General features: G+C 36.7%; 2 protein-coding genes across 4 annotated transcripts; one reads left to right on the plus strand and one right to left on the minus strand.

Annotated features, from left to right (window-relative positions):
* The first annotated feature begins 15 nt into the window (after positions 1 to 15).
* dclre1a (DNA cross-link repair 1A (PSO2 homolog, S. cerevisiae)) lies at positions 16 to 9887 on the plus strand. Its single transcript, XM_027140510.2, has 9 exons — positions 16 to 677; positions 1617 to 3008; positions 4072 to 4205; positions 4504 to 4622; positions 4738 to 4881; positions 5224 to 5369; positions 5711 to 5865; positions 6890 to 7028; positions 9347 to 9887. The coding sequence occupies exons 1-9, from the start codon at positions 299 to 301 to the stop codon at positions 9547 to 9549; spliced, it is 2811 nt and encodes a 936-aa protein (XP_026996311.2). The 5' UTR covers positions 16 to 298; the 3' UTR covers positions 9550 to 9887.
* A 1320-nt stretch (positions 9888 to 11207) lies between these two features.
* Positions 11208 to 17718, minus strand: LOC113638927 (pleckstrin homology domain-containing family S member 1-like). 3 transcript variants are annotated; one of them, XM_047817032.1, is made up of 14 exons: positions 17598 to 17659; positions 16750 to 16788; positions 16566 to 16650; positions 16352 to 16470; positions 15873 to 16007; positions 15640 to 15703; positions 15448 to 15525; positions 14419 to 14535; positions 14199 to 14305; positions 13574 to 13627; positions 12354 to 12428; positions 12172 to 12267; positions 11918 to 12050; positions 11208 to 11835 (listed from the first exon to the last, which is right to left on the minus strand). In XM_047817032.1, the coding sequence occupies exons 1-14, from the start codon at positions 17642 to 17644 to the stop codon at positions 11776 to 11778; spliced, it is 1209 nt and encodes a 402-aa protein (XP_047672988.1). In that variant the 5' UTR covers positions 17645 to 17659; the 3' UTR covers positions 11208 to 11775. The 3 variants fall into 3 exon arrangements, with proteins under 3 accessions (XP_047672988.1, XP_047672987.1, XP_047672989.1); XM_047817031.1 differs by having other exon boundaries at positions 11209 to 11835; positions 16566 to 16666; positions 17598 to 17718; XM_047817033.1 differs by lacking the exon at positions 17598 to 17659 and adding an exon at positions 16945 to 16963 and having other exon boundaries at positions 11209 to 11835; positions 16566 to 16666.
* Between the last annotated feature and the right edge of the window lie 593 nt (positions 17719 to 18311).

Raw genomic sequence — 18311 nt, forward strand, 5'->3', positions numbered from 1 at the left:
ACGGTTACTTAGCACGTCTTATCTTATCTTTAACTTAGCACGTCTCACGATGCTTTCACGGTGAATATAACAGCTATATTTTACATCATTTATTGATTGAAGCTCACATGTAATTATTATTAACATACAAAATGCTCGAAAATACGGATTGCTAACGTGTTTTTGTTTACTACACTGGCGCTAAGTGTAAAAGAAAGAGAGGAAACGGTTCTTGTGTGTTTTATAAACTTTATTTGCGACATGTTAAGCTTTGTACGAGAATGTTTTGGGTCAGTAATGTATATGTAAAGGCTTACTGATGTCACAGAGCGAGTCTGAGAGGGACATTTGGGATTACAAACCTCTTAAAAAGACTAAAAGAAAAGATATAACTCCTAAATCTAGTGATGGGTCAAAGAAAAGGACAAACAAAGCCTGCAGAGGGAGTAGATCGAGCACTAAGTCTAAAAAAACCTCGACTGAACTGTGTACAGAGAGTGAATCTGTTCAACACAATGTAGATGGACCAACGGCCAAATCCTCCCTAACCGAAGTGCATGATGGGACATCATCAGAACAGCACCTACAGTCCAGGGGACACTGTCCTGTCTGTCAAATGCCTTTTTCTATTTTGGTCGTCCAGACAGCACGATGGCATGTTTCTGAATGCTTGGAGAACCCTGGAGAATCGAGTAAAGGTAGGTCTTTATGTCAAGAGATAATTTTATAAATGAATATTAGGGCTCAGAGTTCCATGATCACACTTCCATGTGGTCTTTTGCATCAATACAACATTTATTAGACTGTATATTTATAATCACACCCTTCGGTGTCACCCACACGAGGATGAGGTTCCCCTTTGCGTCTCGTTACTCTCAAGGTTTCTTCCGAGGTTCCCCTTTGAGTCTGGTTCCTCTCAAGGTTTCTTCTGAGGTTCCTCTTTGAGTCTGGTTCCTCTCAAGGTTTACTCAAAGGGGGAACCTCAGAAGAAACCTTGAGAGGGAGTAGATCGAGCACTAAGTCTAATAAAACCTCGACTAAACTGTGTACAGAGAGTGAATCTGTTCAACACAATGTAGATGGACCAACGGCCAAATCCTCCCCAATCGAAGTGCATGATGGGATGAAGGTTTCTTCTGAGGTTCCCCCTTTGAGTCTGGTTCCTCTCAAGGTTTCTTCTGAGGTTCCCCTTTGAGTCTGGTTCCTCTCAAGGTTTCTTCCTTTACCATCTAAGGGAGTTTTTCCTCACCACAGTCACCTGAGTCACCTCAGACTTGCTCATTGGGGATAAATACAAACACATTTAAATAGATCTAATATTAATCTTGATTTTTTGTATTATATTAATCTTTATATTATTCTTTATATTAATCTTTTATTCTATGTTTATGTTCTGTAAAGCTGCTTTGAGACGATGTCAAATGTAAAATAATTACCAAAGAGATTGTGTTAGAGCAGGAAAAACACTCCAATTTGTATGACAACTAATACCCCAGCACCAAGGTTGGGAACCTGTGTGATAAGACATAGACATTAATGTGATGCAGATATTCAAGCCTGCTTCTTGTCTCTTTAAGGTATTCTTTATTGCAGGTCTTAATGATATTATTTTCACATTTTGTCTTTGAAAACAACAGAATGTCCAGATGGCCTACAGTGCTCTTCCTCCATTCCAAACCACTATAAGAGGTACAGCCACTCTCTTTTAGCTCACAGTCGAGCATTAGATGCCACAGAGGCTGCTTCTTCAATACTGGGCCATCTGGAGGAGAAGACAATTAATAACGATGCCATTATTTATAGTAAAGATAGCTTTGTGGATAGCGCTGTCAATCTGTCCACTGCATCCAGCCACAGTGCCTTTCCTGCTCAAGGATCCAGCGAATGTCAAACTCCTGTCCGTTCTAACGCCTTGCAGCTCTTGCGCTCACCAGGGCCTGAGGATATTAAGAAAAAGAAAGGCTGGTCCCCTTCTACCAAAGGACCTAGATCTCATGCCTCAACTCAGGAAGCTAAAATTAGGATGTCAACCCCAGTGAAAGCAGAAAATGTAAGGCATGATGTTCAGACCAGGGAAGTAAATGAGGAACAGTGTACTTTAGGTGATGATGATTATATCTCATACTCTCCTCTTTCTGAGCTCCCTGCTGAAACTGAAGGGAAGCAGATAAAGAAAAACCTCTTTCACAGTACAGCACTAGAGGAGGTGAAAGAAAAAGATGACGATTCTGATTCTCTGATATTGTTCAGTGATGGTGCTCTGAGTGATGATGAGCTTTTTGCTGGGGTCATAGATAAGAGTGAAATCGAGACATCAGGAAGCCAAGGAGATCCTGTCAATAAGGAGACTCTGTTCACCTGTGACCAGTTAGAGTCATTAGAGTCGCATGAACATTTGACGAGTTCCAGCTGTGCAGGCCCTACTAATAGCCCTCTTCATACCAGTTCCCCATTTAGACACCCAGAAGACGTTCATATAATAAAGGGCAGGGAGAAAGATAATCCTCTGCAACCGTCTCCTCAAAGTCTGGTCCTGGAAAGTCTTCGTGAACACATATCAAACACTGCACAGTTCAACAGTCTTAATTCTAATTGTCTTCTAAAGTCTTTGACTGAGGAAATGCCTTCCACACAAACAAGCTTGGCCACTAGGAAACAAACTCGTTCCATAACGCCCAAAAAAGCCCAGAACAAGTCAGGAACATCTTTGTTCAAGCAAACAGATATTGGAGTGTTTTTTGGAATGAAGCCTTTGAAAGAAAACGGAGAGGAGGAGAAATTCCAGGTGAGCTCTGCTTCAGGGAAGAGCTCAGGAACCGAAGAGCGGCAGAAAAGACGGCGGAAGAACAAGGAAGGCTCTGAAGTGACCAGGACAAAGGAAGAAGCAGAAGAAGGAGTTGCTCAGCCTACGCAAGCAGAAGGCAACCGAGGAGCTAGGGCATGGGGGAGGAAGAGGTGGAACAGTACAACAACGACAGATGGAGCAGCAGAAGTGCCCAGACGATGCCCATTCTACAAGAAAATCCCTGGTAGGTTGTATTGTTAGTGTGTTTGTTTTGACTTGAACGCATTATGAACTATTACTTTTACATCTTTCTTTGAAATATCTGTTCATGTTTTTGCTCTTCTTCGTGAAAAACTTTTTTAAATACCATGTTCTACTCTCATAATGGTGTCATGCTGTGACCTTTAGTTTCCTTTTATTTTATTTTGGGTGAACAACGAGGACATGAAGTTTATATTTCCATTTATTTGTTTGGCAGGTACTTCTATTTAGTGAAACTTTGAAATAGGATGAATCCAACAGTGCTGTCAAGTATTAAAGTAGAAGCAGAACTGGGCAATATGAGCTCATTTAGATATTGTGCTAAATTGTTAGATTGTGTGTGATTTTATTATTTTTTTAATGTTTTTATTTTTTATTTTTTAGACTTTCTTCCGTATCAATTTGACAGCACTTTTTTTTTTAATGCACGTCACACTTTCTTACAGTTTGTCAGCAAACCTACTTGCTGTATATCATGATACACTAAATGCATCATGGAAATGTCTTCGAGTTGAAGTCTAACGTTACACTATGATATGAGGGGAAACGCAGTTATTCCAACCTTCCACGTTTGACTTCCACGTTAATGATTACTTTTTTTTTTTAAAGAATTTATTATTTGAACATTTCAGTGTAACTTCAGCACTATTAAGGATGAGATGTTGAAACGGATTCATATTTAAGCAGTTTGCTAGTTTTGTGTATTAAATGTTATGACTTCCAGAATTTTTTTTTTAAAGGTGGAATAAATAATAGACATTCTATTCTCTCTTGTAAAAACTCAAGGGCCCAACAGCAGTTCAGTGGCAGTTTAATCCTCCATATTTTGATAATACATTATAACCTGGCCAATGGCTTGATGCTGAGTGAGTTAACACAAGTATAGAAAGAAGATGAAGACCTATGTTGGATCATGTTTATTAACTGATGCATGTATGATGTACATTTTTGCTAAGATGATTAGATTGCACACGTTGTTCTAACGAGGTATGTGCTGTATAGCGTCTTCTGCCATTCTGTTGATGATTTTCCTGTTTTTCCCTCAGGAACAAGCTTTGCTGTGGATGCATTTCAGTATGGGAATATCAAAGGCATCACCGCCTACTTCCTCACACATTTTCACTCTGATCACTACGAAGGACTGAAGAAAACCTCAACTTTTCCTATCTATTGCAATAAAGTAAGCAAATCTGTCAAAATATAAATAACTGCAGGCTGGTCATATGGAAGAATGCAATGCTCATTTTCAAAGACTTAAGCAATATTCTTCTCACTTTTTTGCTGAGGTTCTTTCCTTTTGCGTACAGGAGATTAATTGGATGTCAATAGAGCTCTTGTCGTGGCTCAGTAATTGTGGCTCAACCATTTATCATTCTTTTTCCCCCCTTATTATTCCCCTGAGTAGTACTGAGTTTTGCAGAGATGTTTTGTCTCTGGAACGTCACACACGGGTGAATTTGACTGATTTATCTTGGTAGATAACGGGCAACCTGGTGAAGTGTAAACTACATGTGGATGAGCAGTACATCCATATTCTTCCCATGAACGAAGAATGTGTAGTGGATGGTGTAAAGGTTATCCTGCTAGATGCCAATCAGTGAGTTTTAGTACTTTTGTCTTCCTTCAATAATTTTTACATGCTTTGGGCTACCTAAGCGCTGGTCTGTGACTGAATCAGTGTCAGGAATGTCATTGGCTTCCTTTCTGTTCAGCTGTCCAGGGTCAGCCATGCTGCTGTTGCTGCTGCCAGATGGTCAGACTGTTCTCCACACAGGTGACTTCCGAGCACATCCGTCCATGGAGCGCTACCCAGAGTTGCTGAGCAACAGGATCGAGACAGTTTATCTGGACACGACGTGAGTACTTTGGCCATATGCAGCCTGCAGAACATCTGTTCGGCAACCAACTGAGACAGTTTGAGGTCTCGGGGTCCTGTCGGTCTACACAGTTTAACAGCAAGCAAGGATCATTAAGTGGTATTAGATATTCACTGGTGGAATAAGCTGAAGGCTTTTCGTTAGTAGGAATTCACTAATTCCATTAATGATGTGATACCATAAATATCTGAGTGGCTGTCGACACCTGAACCGGATACTGATGAGACAGTTAAACCAATAAGCCACATGTTGGTAATTCACTTTCAAACTGTTCATTGCTCCTCTATTATGATTTTATTTATTTATTTTCAATTGGCTTAGGTACTGCAGTCCAGAATATGCATTTCCTACACAGCAGGAAGTGATCACCTTTGCTGCTAACACAGCCTTCGAGCTGGTCACACTCAACCCTCGCACACTGGTGGTGTGTGGCTCCTACTCTGTGGGGAAGGAGAAGGTGTTCTTGGGTGAGTGGAGTGACGTCTTTTTACAGTTCTTGCCGTTCATACATTCTCAGCAGTTGTCAGAAAAGAATCCTCTTTAGTGAACACAGCATCTGTGCTGTATAACGGAAGGATTAAAGGGAAATGTCAAAGATAATTCTTTCTCTCCTGATGTGTCCTTGGCTTGAGATGAACTTTTTTTCCCCCCTATTTACAAGCCTATTTTCTTTCCTGTTTTTGAACTCTTGCTGGGAGCTCTAGACTCTGTGTCCTCTAACGACCAGTCTGTCTTTACTGTACCTTTTAAATAAATTTGTACAAGATGGTATTAAAGGTTGCATTTATGTTTGTTTCTTTTTCCCCAGCCATTTCTCAGGTGCTGGGTTCAAAGGTCTATGTGTCCAGAGATCGTTATAAGACCATGTGCTGTCTAGAATCAGAACACATCCACCAGTGCATTACCACAAACGTGAAGGAAGCTCAGATCCATGTTCTTCCCATGATGCAGCTCAATTTCAAGGTGAGCTGCAGTCTGTCTGGGATTTAATAGCCAAACAATCTGGCATGTATCATGTAGTACAGAGAACAAACTCTTTTTTTTTTTTTTTTTTTTTTCTTTTTTTTTCTTCTTCTTTTCAATCAGAAACTGCAAACACTGCAACAGTGCACAGATATGTTCTGACATTTTATAACCCTACCATTCTGTGCCAGATTATATAAAGAGCTATGCGCCAGCATCCAAATCTACTGAGGGTCAGCTTTCACATAAATGCTGATGAAAGTGTAGACTCGACTGGTTTTAAGAGAAATTAATTGTAATGCTGTCATGGCCCTGATGGATAGGAGACTAAATATGCTACACTAAGTTCATAAGTTTTTCTGTGGAGCTCTTGTCGACACTTTTTTGGGGTCTACAAAGTTTTAGATTTAGTATACAATTAATAGAATGGGACTAATTTTCAGTGAGGTTCACTGGCTAAAATTGAAGCCACTAGCTAAGGGGTTATTTATTGTAAAAATGGCTAAGGTGAGTTGTTAACATGCATCTGATGAACACTTAATATACACAGAACAAACTCTATTCTTACATTATTTACACGTACTTACTTATTTATATTTCGATTTGCACATTTATATATCAATTTGCACATTTTTCCGCTGTACATACAACTGCCTTTATTATCCGCTGTACATACAACTGCCTTTATTATCCGCTGTACAAACAACTGCCTTTATTTTTATATATATATATATATATATATGTATGTATATGTTCATGTCTTATCATTGCCACACTGTGGAGCTCCTGTACTAGAACATTCCTTGTATGTGCAAACATACTTGGAAATATAGACCTTTCTGATTCTGATTCTGATTGTTAATGTTGAATAGTTATAAATAAAACATTCAGTTAATGAACACAAACAAGCACATTATGCACATTTTTACTGACCGGTATTAAGTGGAAGTAAAACAAGCAGTAAAATGCATTTGATGCTGCTAGTCTAATTACTGTAAGGTTTCTTTTTAACGTTCTTTTACAGAATTTAAAGGCGTACTTGAAGAGGTTTTCTTGTAGGTATGACCAGCTGGTGGCATTCAAGCCCACAGGTTGGACCTTCACTCAGGAAGTGGGTGTGGAGGACATACAGCCACAAGTCAAAGACAACATCAGTATTTATGGTATGCTGTTTATTTTTCAAAGCTTCACTGTCCATGTTTACTACGCTCATGACCACCTGATGCGCTAAAATCCACACTTGCTACAGTGGAGCTGCTTTTTGTTAAAGCTTTTCACCTGTAGTGTTTTTTTGTAATTTTTTTTTTGAGTAAGAAGCAGTGAGTCATTGCAAAAACAATGGGAAAGCTTTATTTAGCAGCATTAATAGCAGTGGAAACTTGTTTAATTCCCTAATGTGACAGACTGATTAAATTGACATGAATTTTTTTTTAAATTAAATTTTGCATGTAATCTGATTGGCTGCATGGCTGTTAATAGAATCAGCTGTGTGTTTTGACTTGAGTATGAAAGTTTGTGGTACTGATTTCTTGCACACCACTGTGACCTTTTCAGTATCCTAAGAATGAAAGCTGTGTAGCCTTGTGCTTCAACATTTCCAGTAAACTCTATACATGTCTTATGAACCGAAGTTCTTCCTGATCTCCAGCATGTTGATTAGATTAGATTCAACTTTATTGTCATTACACATGTACAAGGCAACAAAATGCAGTTTAGGTCTAACCAGAGTGCAATAGCAGCAAGTGCAGGATGTATAGTATTTACACGAGTTAAATAAAATGGTAATATAGGAGTAATTTACAGATGTGTATGTACTCTGAACATAATATACAGATGGCTATTACTATAAACTGAAATTTACAGAAGGATATGTGCTATAAACAAAATATGGCTATACATTTCTGTTTATAGAGATTAGGGATCAGAGACACTTGGCATAAAAACCAATGCGTTATGTGTCTTCTTACGGTAAAGAACGGCTGTAATGTATTAGAATACCCAACACAAGGTGGATGGTCTACAATAGCAGAAGACCACTTTTGTCACTTTTGTCAGCCAATAACAGAAAGCTGAGGCCTCAGTGGCTATAGGGTCAACAAATTGGAAATTTAAAAGCTGGAAAAATGTGACCTGGATTGAAATCTTTTTCTGCAGAGGCCCACAGATGGTAGGGAAAGAATTTGGCACCAACAGCTTGAATACAGTACATGTGACACATGTAGAGTGGCTTACGTTTAAGACCTATAATATATTTTTTGGCAAAGTGTCACCCTGTGGCTGAACCAAAATAATAAATCCATCCACCTGTCTACTCCTACAGATGTGACTATGGGTCATTGACTAGCTGTTTGTATGCTTTGTGTCGCATGCCATAAAAGGTCTAACTGTTTAAAGACTTGGCATGTTGGTTAAAGGATGTTTGTGCACACGCATGAATGCAGGCCAAAGGATCCCTTCTTTTATTAAATGTCTCTCACTCTCTTTCCACCTTCATCAGCATCAGTGCTTGAGTAATTTTCTCAATTTCAATAAAGGTCACTAGCTGTAGCTTAAGTGATTCTCATCCTTAGTGGCATTCAGTAATATGGATTGAAAGATAATCAATCCTGTATTTTACTGATGAGACTTCTCAGTAGAGAGCAGTATTAGTGCTTGAGTGATGTGTACGCTCAATAGAAACATTATCTACACGAGTATTCTAAGGATGTTTGTGGCCTTAACCCTCAGTAATGATCAGCATCCTGTCACTAGAGGGAGCAAATCTACACTGCTCATCGTTCAAACCTTTTTCTATAGTAAACCTTACCTGGAAACTCTGCCTTGATGTGTCTCGAAATCTGAACATTTACATATGTAACAATGAAGCTAAGACTAAATGATGGATATCATCTGAGCCAATTGAATGGACCATAAAGATGAGTGTGAGTTTACTATTACCTCAGCAAGGAAATGTGGGATGTGGTAGCTCAGTGGCTAAGGTGTTGGGTTACTGATCGGAAGGTCATGGGTTCGAACCCCTGGTGCACCAAGCTGCCACTGCTGGGCCCCTGAGCAAGGCCCTTAACCCTCAGTTGCTCAGTTGTAAGTCACTCTGGATAAGGGTGTCTGCTAAATGCCGTAAATGTAAATGAAATAAGTACAGAGGAAAATGTTATTAGTACTAGACGGAAACTGCTCTGGCAGTCCGGGTTTTAATTTTCACATCTCGGGCTGCCACAAGCAAAAGTAAGTTCTTATTTAATAGGGACTCCTCGAGTCATATCTACTTTCCCAACCTTGAAACCAGACATTATGGGGTGACTTGCAGTAGACTGCCTGCATTTGCTTTCTTTCAGACTTTTACTGTGTATATTTTTTGTGTGTGAGATTATATATAAAATCAGGCTTAATTTTGGCATGTATTTTTAGTGTCTTGTTCTTTTTGTCTGAGGTTTTATAGGATTGTGTAGATTTCGGTCTAATCTTGGTTTGTCTATTATAGGTATTCCATACAGCGAACACAGTAGCTACCTGGAGCTGAAGCGATTTGTGCAGTGGTTGCGGCCATTAAAGATCATACCCACAGTGAACGTGGGCAGTTGTAGCAGCAGGAAGGACATGAACAATTGCTTCCGTGAATGGCAAGCTGAGATTAAAACTCTAAATGATGTACCAAGGAGTACAAGCTCCTGTACAAGACGGTGACCTATCAGTGCCTCAACACATTTCAGCATTTGACCAAGTAGTCAAATTGTGTATTTGCAGCCAAGACACATGCCTGGTTATAAACAAGTCCTTATTTTCAAGAAATGCAGAGGAAATTCTTGAACCATATTGTAGTTTTACAGTTTTCAATGCAGGAAAAAATGTAATTGTCAAAGAAATAATGAATGATTTATATCTGAGGTTCATTCTGTGAGTATAAGTTCCAATATGTTTCCTGTGTCATAACTCTACCTAATGTATTTTTAATGTTTTTAAATAATTTTATAAAAGTGTTTTAATATGCAGATATATACAAATAAATATTTTAAATAATGCAAGTGTTGATGTTTAAAACATCTTTCTCAGTGCAATGCATAATACAATGCCAATATAGACAAGCAGTTAAGGTAATGTTGGTGCCTCATAAGCTGGATTGAGTTTTCCGTACCCGCTGGTTTAGTGGGCTTTTCACACAACAGTCTTTAGTCTTAAAAAGTAGAAGTCCAGTGAACAGTGCTTCAGTAGATGTAAAAGCCTTGTTTTATGAGAGGTCAATGGAGGTTGGACAGACTGGCCTAAATTGGCAGAAAGACCACAGTAGCTCTGATAATTGTTCTCATGACTCCATGGACCTAAGCTGCCCTTTGCCAACAATCCAAGCTGGTGGAGGTGGTGTAATGGTGTGGTTAATGTTAATATCAATCATTTATTGCTTAAGTGCTACAAACCAGGGGCGGTTCTAGACCTTTTTTAGGGTGGCTCCAGGCCCCCCGTCTGTGATCTCCGCCACCCAACACTCAGACATGTTGTCGCTGGGAAAGAAAATTATCAGTTTGATCCAAGAGCGATTTTTATTTTTATTTTTTTTGCTTTTACGCACGTGTTGTAGTGTTTTCAAAAGTGCGTCTTCAGCTGTCTGATTTATTTGAACGGAGAAGCACAGGTACGCGCAGCGTGCACGCGCAGCCAGAGCTGGAGGCGTTTATCTATAACGTTAATCATTATAGACGCAAAGACGACAGACAAAAGCAGTGAAATTTCACTATTCTTATTACCAGAGTTGTCATATAATTATATATAAACTCTTCTTTTAAATTCTCACTGAGGGCTAAGCCCCCTCTAAAGATGAAATAATAGTAATAATGTTAAATATGTGAAATAATAATGTTACTTATGTGTGTTCCTTCATGACCACAATTTACCATCTTCTAATGGCTTCTTCCTGGATGATCACACCATGTCACAACACAAAAATGGTGGCAAACTGCATTCATGAACATGACAATAAGTTCAGTGTTCTTCAGTGGCCTTGCAATTCACATGTTTATGAGGAATCTGGCCTCACACAATCCCCATGTATAAAAGACATTTTGGAGTCTCAGTAAATTCCGGCTGAACCTACCTTTGTTTTTTGTTTTCTTAGGCACATTATAGTAATACTTGGGCATACATTTGCTCTCAAAATACCCTTCATTTTCATAGCACCGATTCCAAAAAACATTCTTCTGAGATTCTGCTCCATGTTTACATGACTGCATTACATAATCCTGCAGATTTAGAACAGTGCACATTTATGCTGTGAATCTCATTTTACTACAGTGGTGTTCTACTGGATTCCTTTTAATTAGTTTAATATAAATTTTATTGACATATATAAAATAGACAGAAATTATATATTTGTTTAAAAACAGGTATAACATTTAGGAATTTAAACTCATGTCAGAATATATCATATTGTCATCTCCAATACATCTGTGAAAGTAATAATTTTCCATGTGTATTTTTTAAGTTGGAAAAATGATCAAGTAGAGGAGGAAAAATAACATCAGTGCAACATTCTGAAAGTCTGTAAAGTGGCTTAAATTTCCGTGCAGTCTAAACTCTTTCTCGTCTGCACATTTGAAAGCCTAGACAGCTTCATGATGTAGTTCTCCCAAAGGCAAGAGAAGTGCAGAGTACTGCATGTACAGATAGCTGGGGTCTTTTCAATTCTTCATCAGAGCAGAGTTCAACGTACAGTAACAGTCATCCCAGACTAGGTTTAGAAGGTGTCTATTTTGAATAATTTGGAATATATTCTTTTGAGCAGCATTGTAAAACAGTCCCAGACATCACACTGCAGCTTGCTTAAAGGCAAAGAGAGTCAGGATGCCTGATCTTCATAACGTCGAACACATGTCTGTATTTCAATGCTGGGAGATGCAAAGAATCAGAGCAGAGGTCATTTTACGTGCAACATCCAGTTAAGGGTTGGGACCCTGGTTGTCTTAAGATAGTCAATTTTACCTGCAAGAGAGATTAATATGAGTTTTATATATATATATAATTAAAAAAAAAAACACTTCCCTAATCAGACATGTGCTCTTACCTGGTCTTTAGTAAGCCTCTTTAGATAATTTTTCAACTCCACCAGACTGTCTGTAAGAAGGTCATTAACAGCTAGGATTTGGTCACCCTCATGGAACAGCTCAGATGATTGCCTATGCATCCAGTTGGACACACTGTCGAGGAACAGACAACATACCATTAGCAACTAAGGATCTGGAGTTTATAACTGGAGTCTATGATTCTTGATCAAGATGGATAATTTATCCTTACGTATGAACAAGTAAAGTAGCCTACCATACTCTGCCCCCTTTCTCTGAGATCACACTGTATTTCAGCTCATTTTGACTAACAAATATTTCTATTTCCTCCTTCGCAGGGATGAACGTTTCACTGAGAAATGCACAGATTTAGCATAAACAGACTGTTTGTCATCTGAAAGTCACATTTTACTCTGAAGTCATTTGCATTTTGCTCACCTTCCTGGTGAAATCTGGCCGCTCAGAGCAGTAGAGCCAGTCAGCGAGTTCTCCAAAACATTATTTCCCTCCACACTACAAAACAAAACATTTTCCGTCCTTACTATTTAGACTTTTTTATTTGTGTATTATAACCGGAATGATTTCAAATTCGAAACCTTATAAAAAACCTCACATGGTTAACTGGGCTTTAGGAGATGGGGGAGACTTTCTTATTTAATGGATGTCAACAATGTGGCACCAGAACTGTTCATTTTATGTTATTATATGTAAATGTCATAACTGACCTATTAACTACAACTGACCAGACCTCAGGCTTTAGTATTCCTTTTCACTTACTTTGGAAAATCCCACATTAATCCTTTAAAGATTTGAACTTCCAAAAACCAGTTTGCCAAAAAATCTCACCTGTTCTTCTGTGGATAATCACAGACTTGTACATAAAACCTGCTGATGTTAAAGACTATGTTGATCATACCGAATGTTCTTTTAATTCACATACAGTGTACTCTTGTGGATGAGTTATGATTAGAATCTCTCTAATTTCTGCCATCATTCTGGTTATTCTGGTTTCTTATACATGTTGTCTCAGGAAGATTTTCTTACCAATCTTGCCTCAGGCTTGTTCATTTGGGAGTTAAATTGGCATCTATATTTCAGCAAAGTTGCTTTGTGTCGGCGTCTGTTGAAAACTTTATTTAAATAAAATGGAACTGAGCTCTTAGTTGTCCTTGTCAGTGCACGCAGCCTAATGAAACTAAATAAAATATTATTTATATTTTAATATAATAACATAATATTTAATCCAAACTGAAGATCATAAACAAAATACATTTTATCTCATTGTTTACCCAGAGATAAACATTTACTCTAAAGTCTTAAAAATTAACATATACCTTTTGTTTCTTGACTTTTTGTTAATAAAATATACTAAAATGAAAAACAACGACAAAAAAAAAAAAAAAAAACAGACCCAGAAATTAAGCAAACAATAGGTATGAGGATGCAAGTACCTCAGGGAACATCAAGGTTACAGACTTGTTCTACAAGATTCATTCATTTAGTTAGGCCATCCTCTGATAAACAAGAATGAGTTTCGAGTTGCTAAGCAAAGAGTTGGTTATGGAACAAGAAACAACTTCTTACCTAAAAAAAGACACAATCTCAATCTCAATCTTAATCACAAAAACAATCTCAGTCAGAAAAAGAGTTGTACTTACTTTGTCTGAGGAATCAAGGCCTCTTTATTCTGAGCATGTCTCATTATCTCTGTCCTGTGCATGGACATGAAAACATGTTATTCACTTTAAATACACTCACAGCACTATGCGTAAGATTAGTATAGACAGGCCCGGCTCCAGATATGAGATAAAAGGTGGGCCAAGTAATATTCCAGGTGGGCCGATGTGTGTGTTAGGATGTATAGTTTTATACCATATATTTAAGACAATTGTTAGGTTTTGTTTGTTATTGTTGTGTTTGTGTTTTCTTCATTTTTAATATTTTTTTGTACATATTTTGGAACTATTTAGTAACTTTATATATATATATATATATATATATATATATATATATATATATATATATATATATATATATATATATAGGGTTAACATGTTTATTTTTACATTCTCTCTTTTTGCATTTGTAATATTTCTGTAATTTTTTTTTAACAGACCTTGTATCAATTAAGTAACTTTAGATTTGATAAATAGAGGCAATTATTTTAAAATAACTACATACATCAACTAAAACAACCTTGTTACTTGAGTGAAGCATGAACTCTAAGCTATCTATCTATCTAGACTGTGACATAATATAAGAAAAGGAAAGAGAGAAACTTACACACATATCATGTCCATGTAGTTGCTAATGCTTTCTTCTGGTTCACTTTCTTGGTTTATCTTCATTTCATCTTCCTCATCGTCATCAGAGTCATCACTTTCCTGAGGCTTTAGATAAGATCTGAATGACTTTGTGATTTTATGTAAATAATGATTTTCTGTAAATGTTGTGGGTAGTTGTGTGTTCAAGGTGGGGGTGTGAGCTGGGTGGGTGAACATACTTGTGATAGTGTCTTCATGTAATTTTTTGGATAATCATAGTGAGAGTACAGAGCGTTAAAGTACTCAGGGGCAGACTGTCTTGTTGGAAGAGATGATGGAACCGATTCAGTTTTATTCTGTTAAGAGAAGCAACATGTCCATCAAAAAAATAAATATGAAATTCACACTAATATATGTAGTATAGTATATCTGCCTGGATGGGGAGAGACCCATGTATCAGAAACCAGAAACTGATTGACAAAATTCCTTTTTTACTTTCAGACTTTTTTGAGCTATGTACTTGAGGTCATGTCTATCACATTAGGTTCATTATGTACAATAGGTTTCTTGATCCATTCATAATAAATATATTGAAATGTCCATAAAGCTTACTTATGTGATTTTTTAAAAAATTCTTACTTATTTCCATTTTATTGCTGATCTCTGTGAATTAATATTGATCTGTCCTGTGGTCTTTAATCTAAGAGCTATTTTAAATAGAGTAGTAGATTCAGATGTGTGTATAATATTGAATTTCACTCAGGAAGCTTATTTATATTTTTTTATTCAATTACAAAGCTTACAAACCACTGCTTTCCTAGAAGGTTCCAGAAATAGTGCTCAATCAAAACTATCAGGTGCATGTACACACTCATTATTCATAACATTAAGACCACCTGCCTAATATTGTCTGGATGCCCCTTGTGTAACAGCTCTGACCCATAAAGACATGGACTCCACAAGAGCTCTGAAGGTATTTGGCTCCAAGACATTAGCAGGAGCTCATAGAAGTGCTGTAAGTTGTGAGGTTGGGCCTCCATGGATATGTTACTGTGTCAAAGTAATGTCAGGACACAAGGTTTCCCATTGCTCAGAACTTTGTAATAGCTAAAGTTTAACCAGACCTTTTTTAATATGGCAGAAATACTGGTTTATTTTTTTCAAGGGAAATAGGACATCTAGTACTATCCTTCCTCTAATACTATCTATAGTGGGAACAAATTTGCATCAGTACAGGCATTATTATGATCCTGTTGGTGGTTACTCACCTGTTCTTGGTCTTCAAACCATTGTGGATCACGATACACACCTGAAGGCTCAGATATTGACCTACATTTCCTGAATTCCTATTAAAAAAGAAATAAATTCTAATTATCAATCCATACAATGTATTTTTTCATGATTCATGAAAATGATTTTTTCCTCAAAAAAGTTGACTTCATATCTTATTTGGACAGTACCTCTGATTTGGGCCGTGTGTTCAATGCCTTAAACATTGCATTAAACCAGTCCTCCACCTCATCACTGCAGAGAGTATTAAAAAAAAATCTCTGTTAGTGAAGGTACTGATTTATTTTTTCACACATCAAAAACTCACCATTACAAAACTTTTAATCATATGTTTTTTTCAGCATTCACAAATTTAATGCACTTTCATAAGGTTTTTGGATCGTTGTCATGGATCATGACTAACCTGTTTTCTCCAACAAGGAAATATTCTCTCTCTGGCACCCTCATGTACAGAACACAGGATGCAGAGCATTTAAAGTTCCTTTGTATCCACGAGCAAATTGGATGTGATTCTGCATGCTGGAATAGCAGTGAAACCCTGAATGCAAAAGAAACTTCTCAAGACATTGAAATACTAACAGGACGATTATACATATTCTTAATGTTATAAATATTTTACTCACATACCCCTGAATATGTTACATTAAATAATCTTTAATATTCAGAAATATACTCCAAAAGATGTTATATCTGCTTTGACCTGGTCTTCTTTTGGTATTTCATGTTTCATACACACTGTATCATCATCATCCGACTACAATTTGCTATAATCTGCTCACATATTTAAGGGACTCCACTGTATGAGGCAAATGTGAGTTGTATCTACATTTGCAAAGATGTTTGATTTAGAATATTTTATTGAGTACATGCTTATATACATACTCATGAAGGCTGATTTGTCCTAGTTGTTTGTCTCTTTTATTTTTGTCCCTGAAGAATTTCAGCTCGTACAGATTTCCAGGGGTCTTGCTCAGCACAAAGTACCTCCTCTTCCATGATTTCTGCAGTTCACAAAAGCAAGAAGTCACACAGAAATGTTGTTACAGAAAAAAAGATTGATTCCTATTTAAATAAGGACTTATTTTAAGTAGTATACCAAGGATTTGAAAAGAGTGTAAGGCGGTGACTTGTACAGGTATCCAGAATGCACCTCTTCCACGTTGGCAGGGACGAGGTAAAACCTGGAATTTGTACTTTCTAGATGAGAAATATATGTAATAATGCTCAGAGTTTGTACACAACATTAATGTGTTACACATTTATTTATGAGGAAGACATACTTGAGTTCTTCAGCTTGCTGAACATTGAAGTAAGATTTCCTGAAATAAAAACCACTCCTGTTATTTAATATGCGGTGACGCATATCAGCACATTCACAGTGTGTTACATTTACTACAATAACTAATACAAAGAGGAAGCAAACTGAAACAAGGTTATTACACAGGACATACACAGGAAAATTACAAATTAAATACCTTGTTATTTAATTATCTGTTCATTCATTCTAATGTGAATAAAAACATCAGAAACATTAGTGACAAGGTCTGTGTGATAAACTAACTGTATGATTAATAATTAATCATGTATTTTTTAATAATAAATATAAATTTTAATGTGTGCGCCACAAAATACTAAATCCTGGTGAAAAATAATAAGCTGGTAACATTTACATTTTATACACATAAATCAGAATAATATATTAAGTGCATATCCAGAACATTTCTATTGTTGCTTGTGACTGTAATTTTATCAAACATTTTCCTATTCAGCAGTATTTACTTTTCTTAGGTTAAAAAATAAAATATTATATTATTATTATTATTATTATTATTATTATTATTAGTAGTAGTAGTAGTAGTAGTAGTAGTAGTAGTATTCTACTAGAAGAAGAAGAAGAAGAAGAAGAAGAAGAAGAAGAAGAAGAATCTAAACAAAAAGGTAAATAAATGAGAATAATGAATAATGAAAATCTGTAGCATAAACAAAACATCACAGTCATACATATTTATATATACACACATACATATAAAAATCTACCCAATTAAAAGACATAAATCAACACTGAATTGCATTTCTTCAGTAATCTAATGTAAGGTTATGTTCAGTAATTAAGAATTTGAAGCTTTACCTGAAGCAGAAACTGACGGTCTTCTGCACCACTCTAAGTACATTCATCAAATGACTCTGAACCCAAGCACAAGGTATATAATTACAGCTTGTGAGATCATTAATGGGTAGGGCTTCAGTCTTCGGAAGCAGTCTCTCCAGATAAAAATGTAATGTTTATATTCATTTAAGATTTTCTGTTAAGCTCTATAAAACATTTCTTCATTCAGTGTTCTCATATACGTGCCTTTTATTTGAATTGGTCTGAGGTCATGTCTATCACATTAGGTTTATTAATAAACTCTTTTTGCAGCTCTTGAATGATGGCAGGAGGAAGTTAGTTACCAAAATAAATAATGGCTTGGGAGTTCCTCGGGGAATTTCATCACTTATATGACCTTATATATACATGTTTTTTTTTTTTATATATAGCTTCATTTACCTGCACCTCTCAGCTCAACATTTCTAATTATAAAGATAGTTCTACAACTATGCAATTGTGTCTTCAAATTGATTATTAATATGCATCATTTCGTACTTGTATGTGGACCCATTAATCATTTAATTATACACAGGAGACCTCGTCCCTTTTCTTAGCACACGTCCATGATCAGTGTTGCTCTTTATTTTACTTGTCTCGATAGTCTAGTGTGTATAATGTCACCTGTGTATAATGACATTATGAGCTCTGCTTACACAAGTCTACTAATCTAATTCCTTTCTCCTGACTCAGCTG

This window comes from Tachysurus fulvidraco, chromosome 8, assembly GCF_022655615.1.
Source record: "Tachysurus fulvidraco isolate hzauxx_2018 chromosome 8, HZAU_PFXX_2.0, whole genome shotgun sequence".
Taxonomy (NCBI): Eukaryota; Metazoa; Chordata; class Actinopteri; order Siluriformes; family Bagridae; genus Tachysurus; species Tachysurus fulvidraco.

Bases quoted from the DNA above. Each gene is read 5' to 3' on its own strand.
- LOC113638927 (XM_047817031.1), bottom strand. From the start codon at position 17,640: ATGTACTTAGAGTGGTGCAGAAGACCGTCAGTTTCTGCTTCAG. The intron at 16,471-16,565 runs GTATACTACTTA...TGTGAACTGCAG, and splicing joins ACACTCTTTTCAAATCCTTG to AAATCATGGAAGAGGAGGTA. The intron at 11,836-11,917 runs GTAAGAGCACAT...TCTCTCTTGCAG, and splicing joins AGAGGCTTACTAAAGACCAG to GTAAAATTGACTATCTTAAG.
- dclre1a (XM_027140510.2), top strand. From the start codon at position 299: ATGTCACAGAGCGAGTCTGAGAGGGACATTTGGGATTACAAACCTCTT. The intron at 4,882-5,223 runs GTGAGTACTTTG...CAATTGGCTTAG, and splicing joins ACAGTTTATCTGGACACGAC to GTACTGCAGTCCAGAATATG. The intron at 5,866-6,889 runs GTGAGCTGCAGT...GTTCTTTTACAG, and splicing joins TGATGCAGCTCAATTTCAAG to AATTTAAAGGCGTACTTGAA.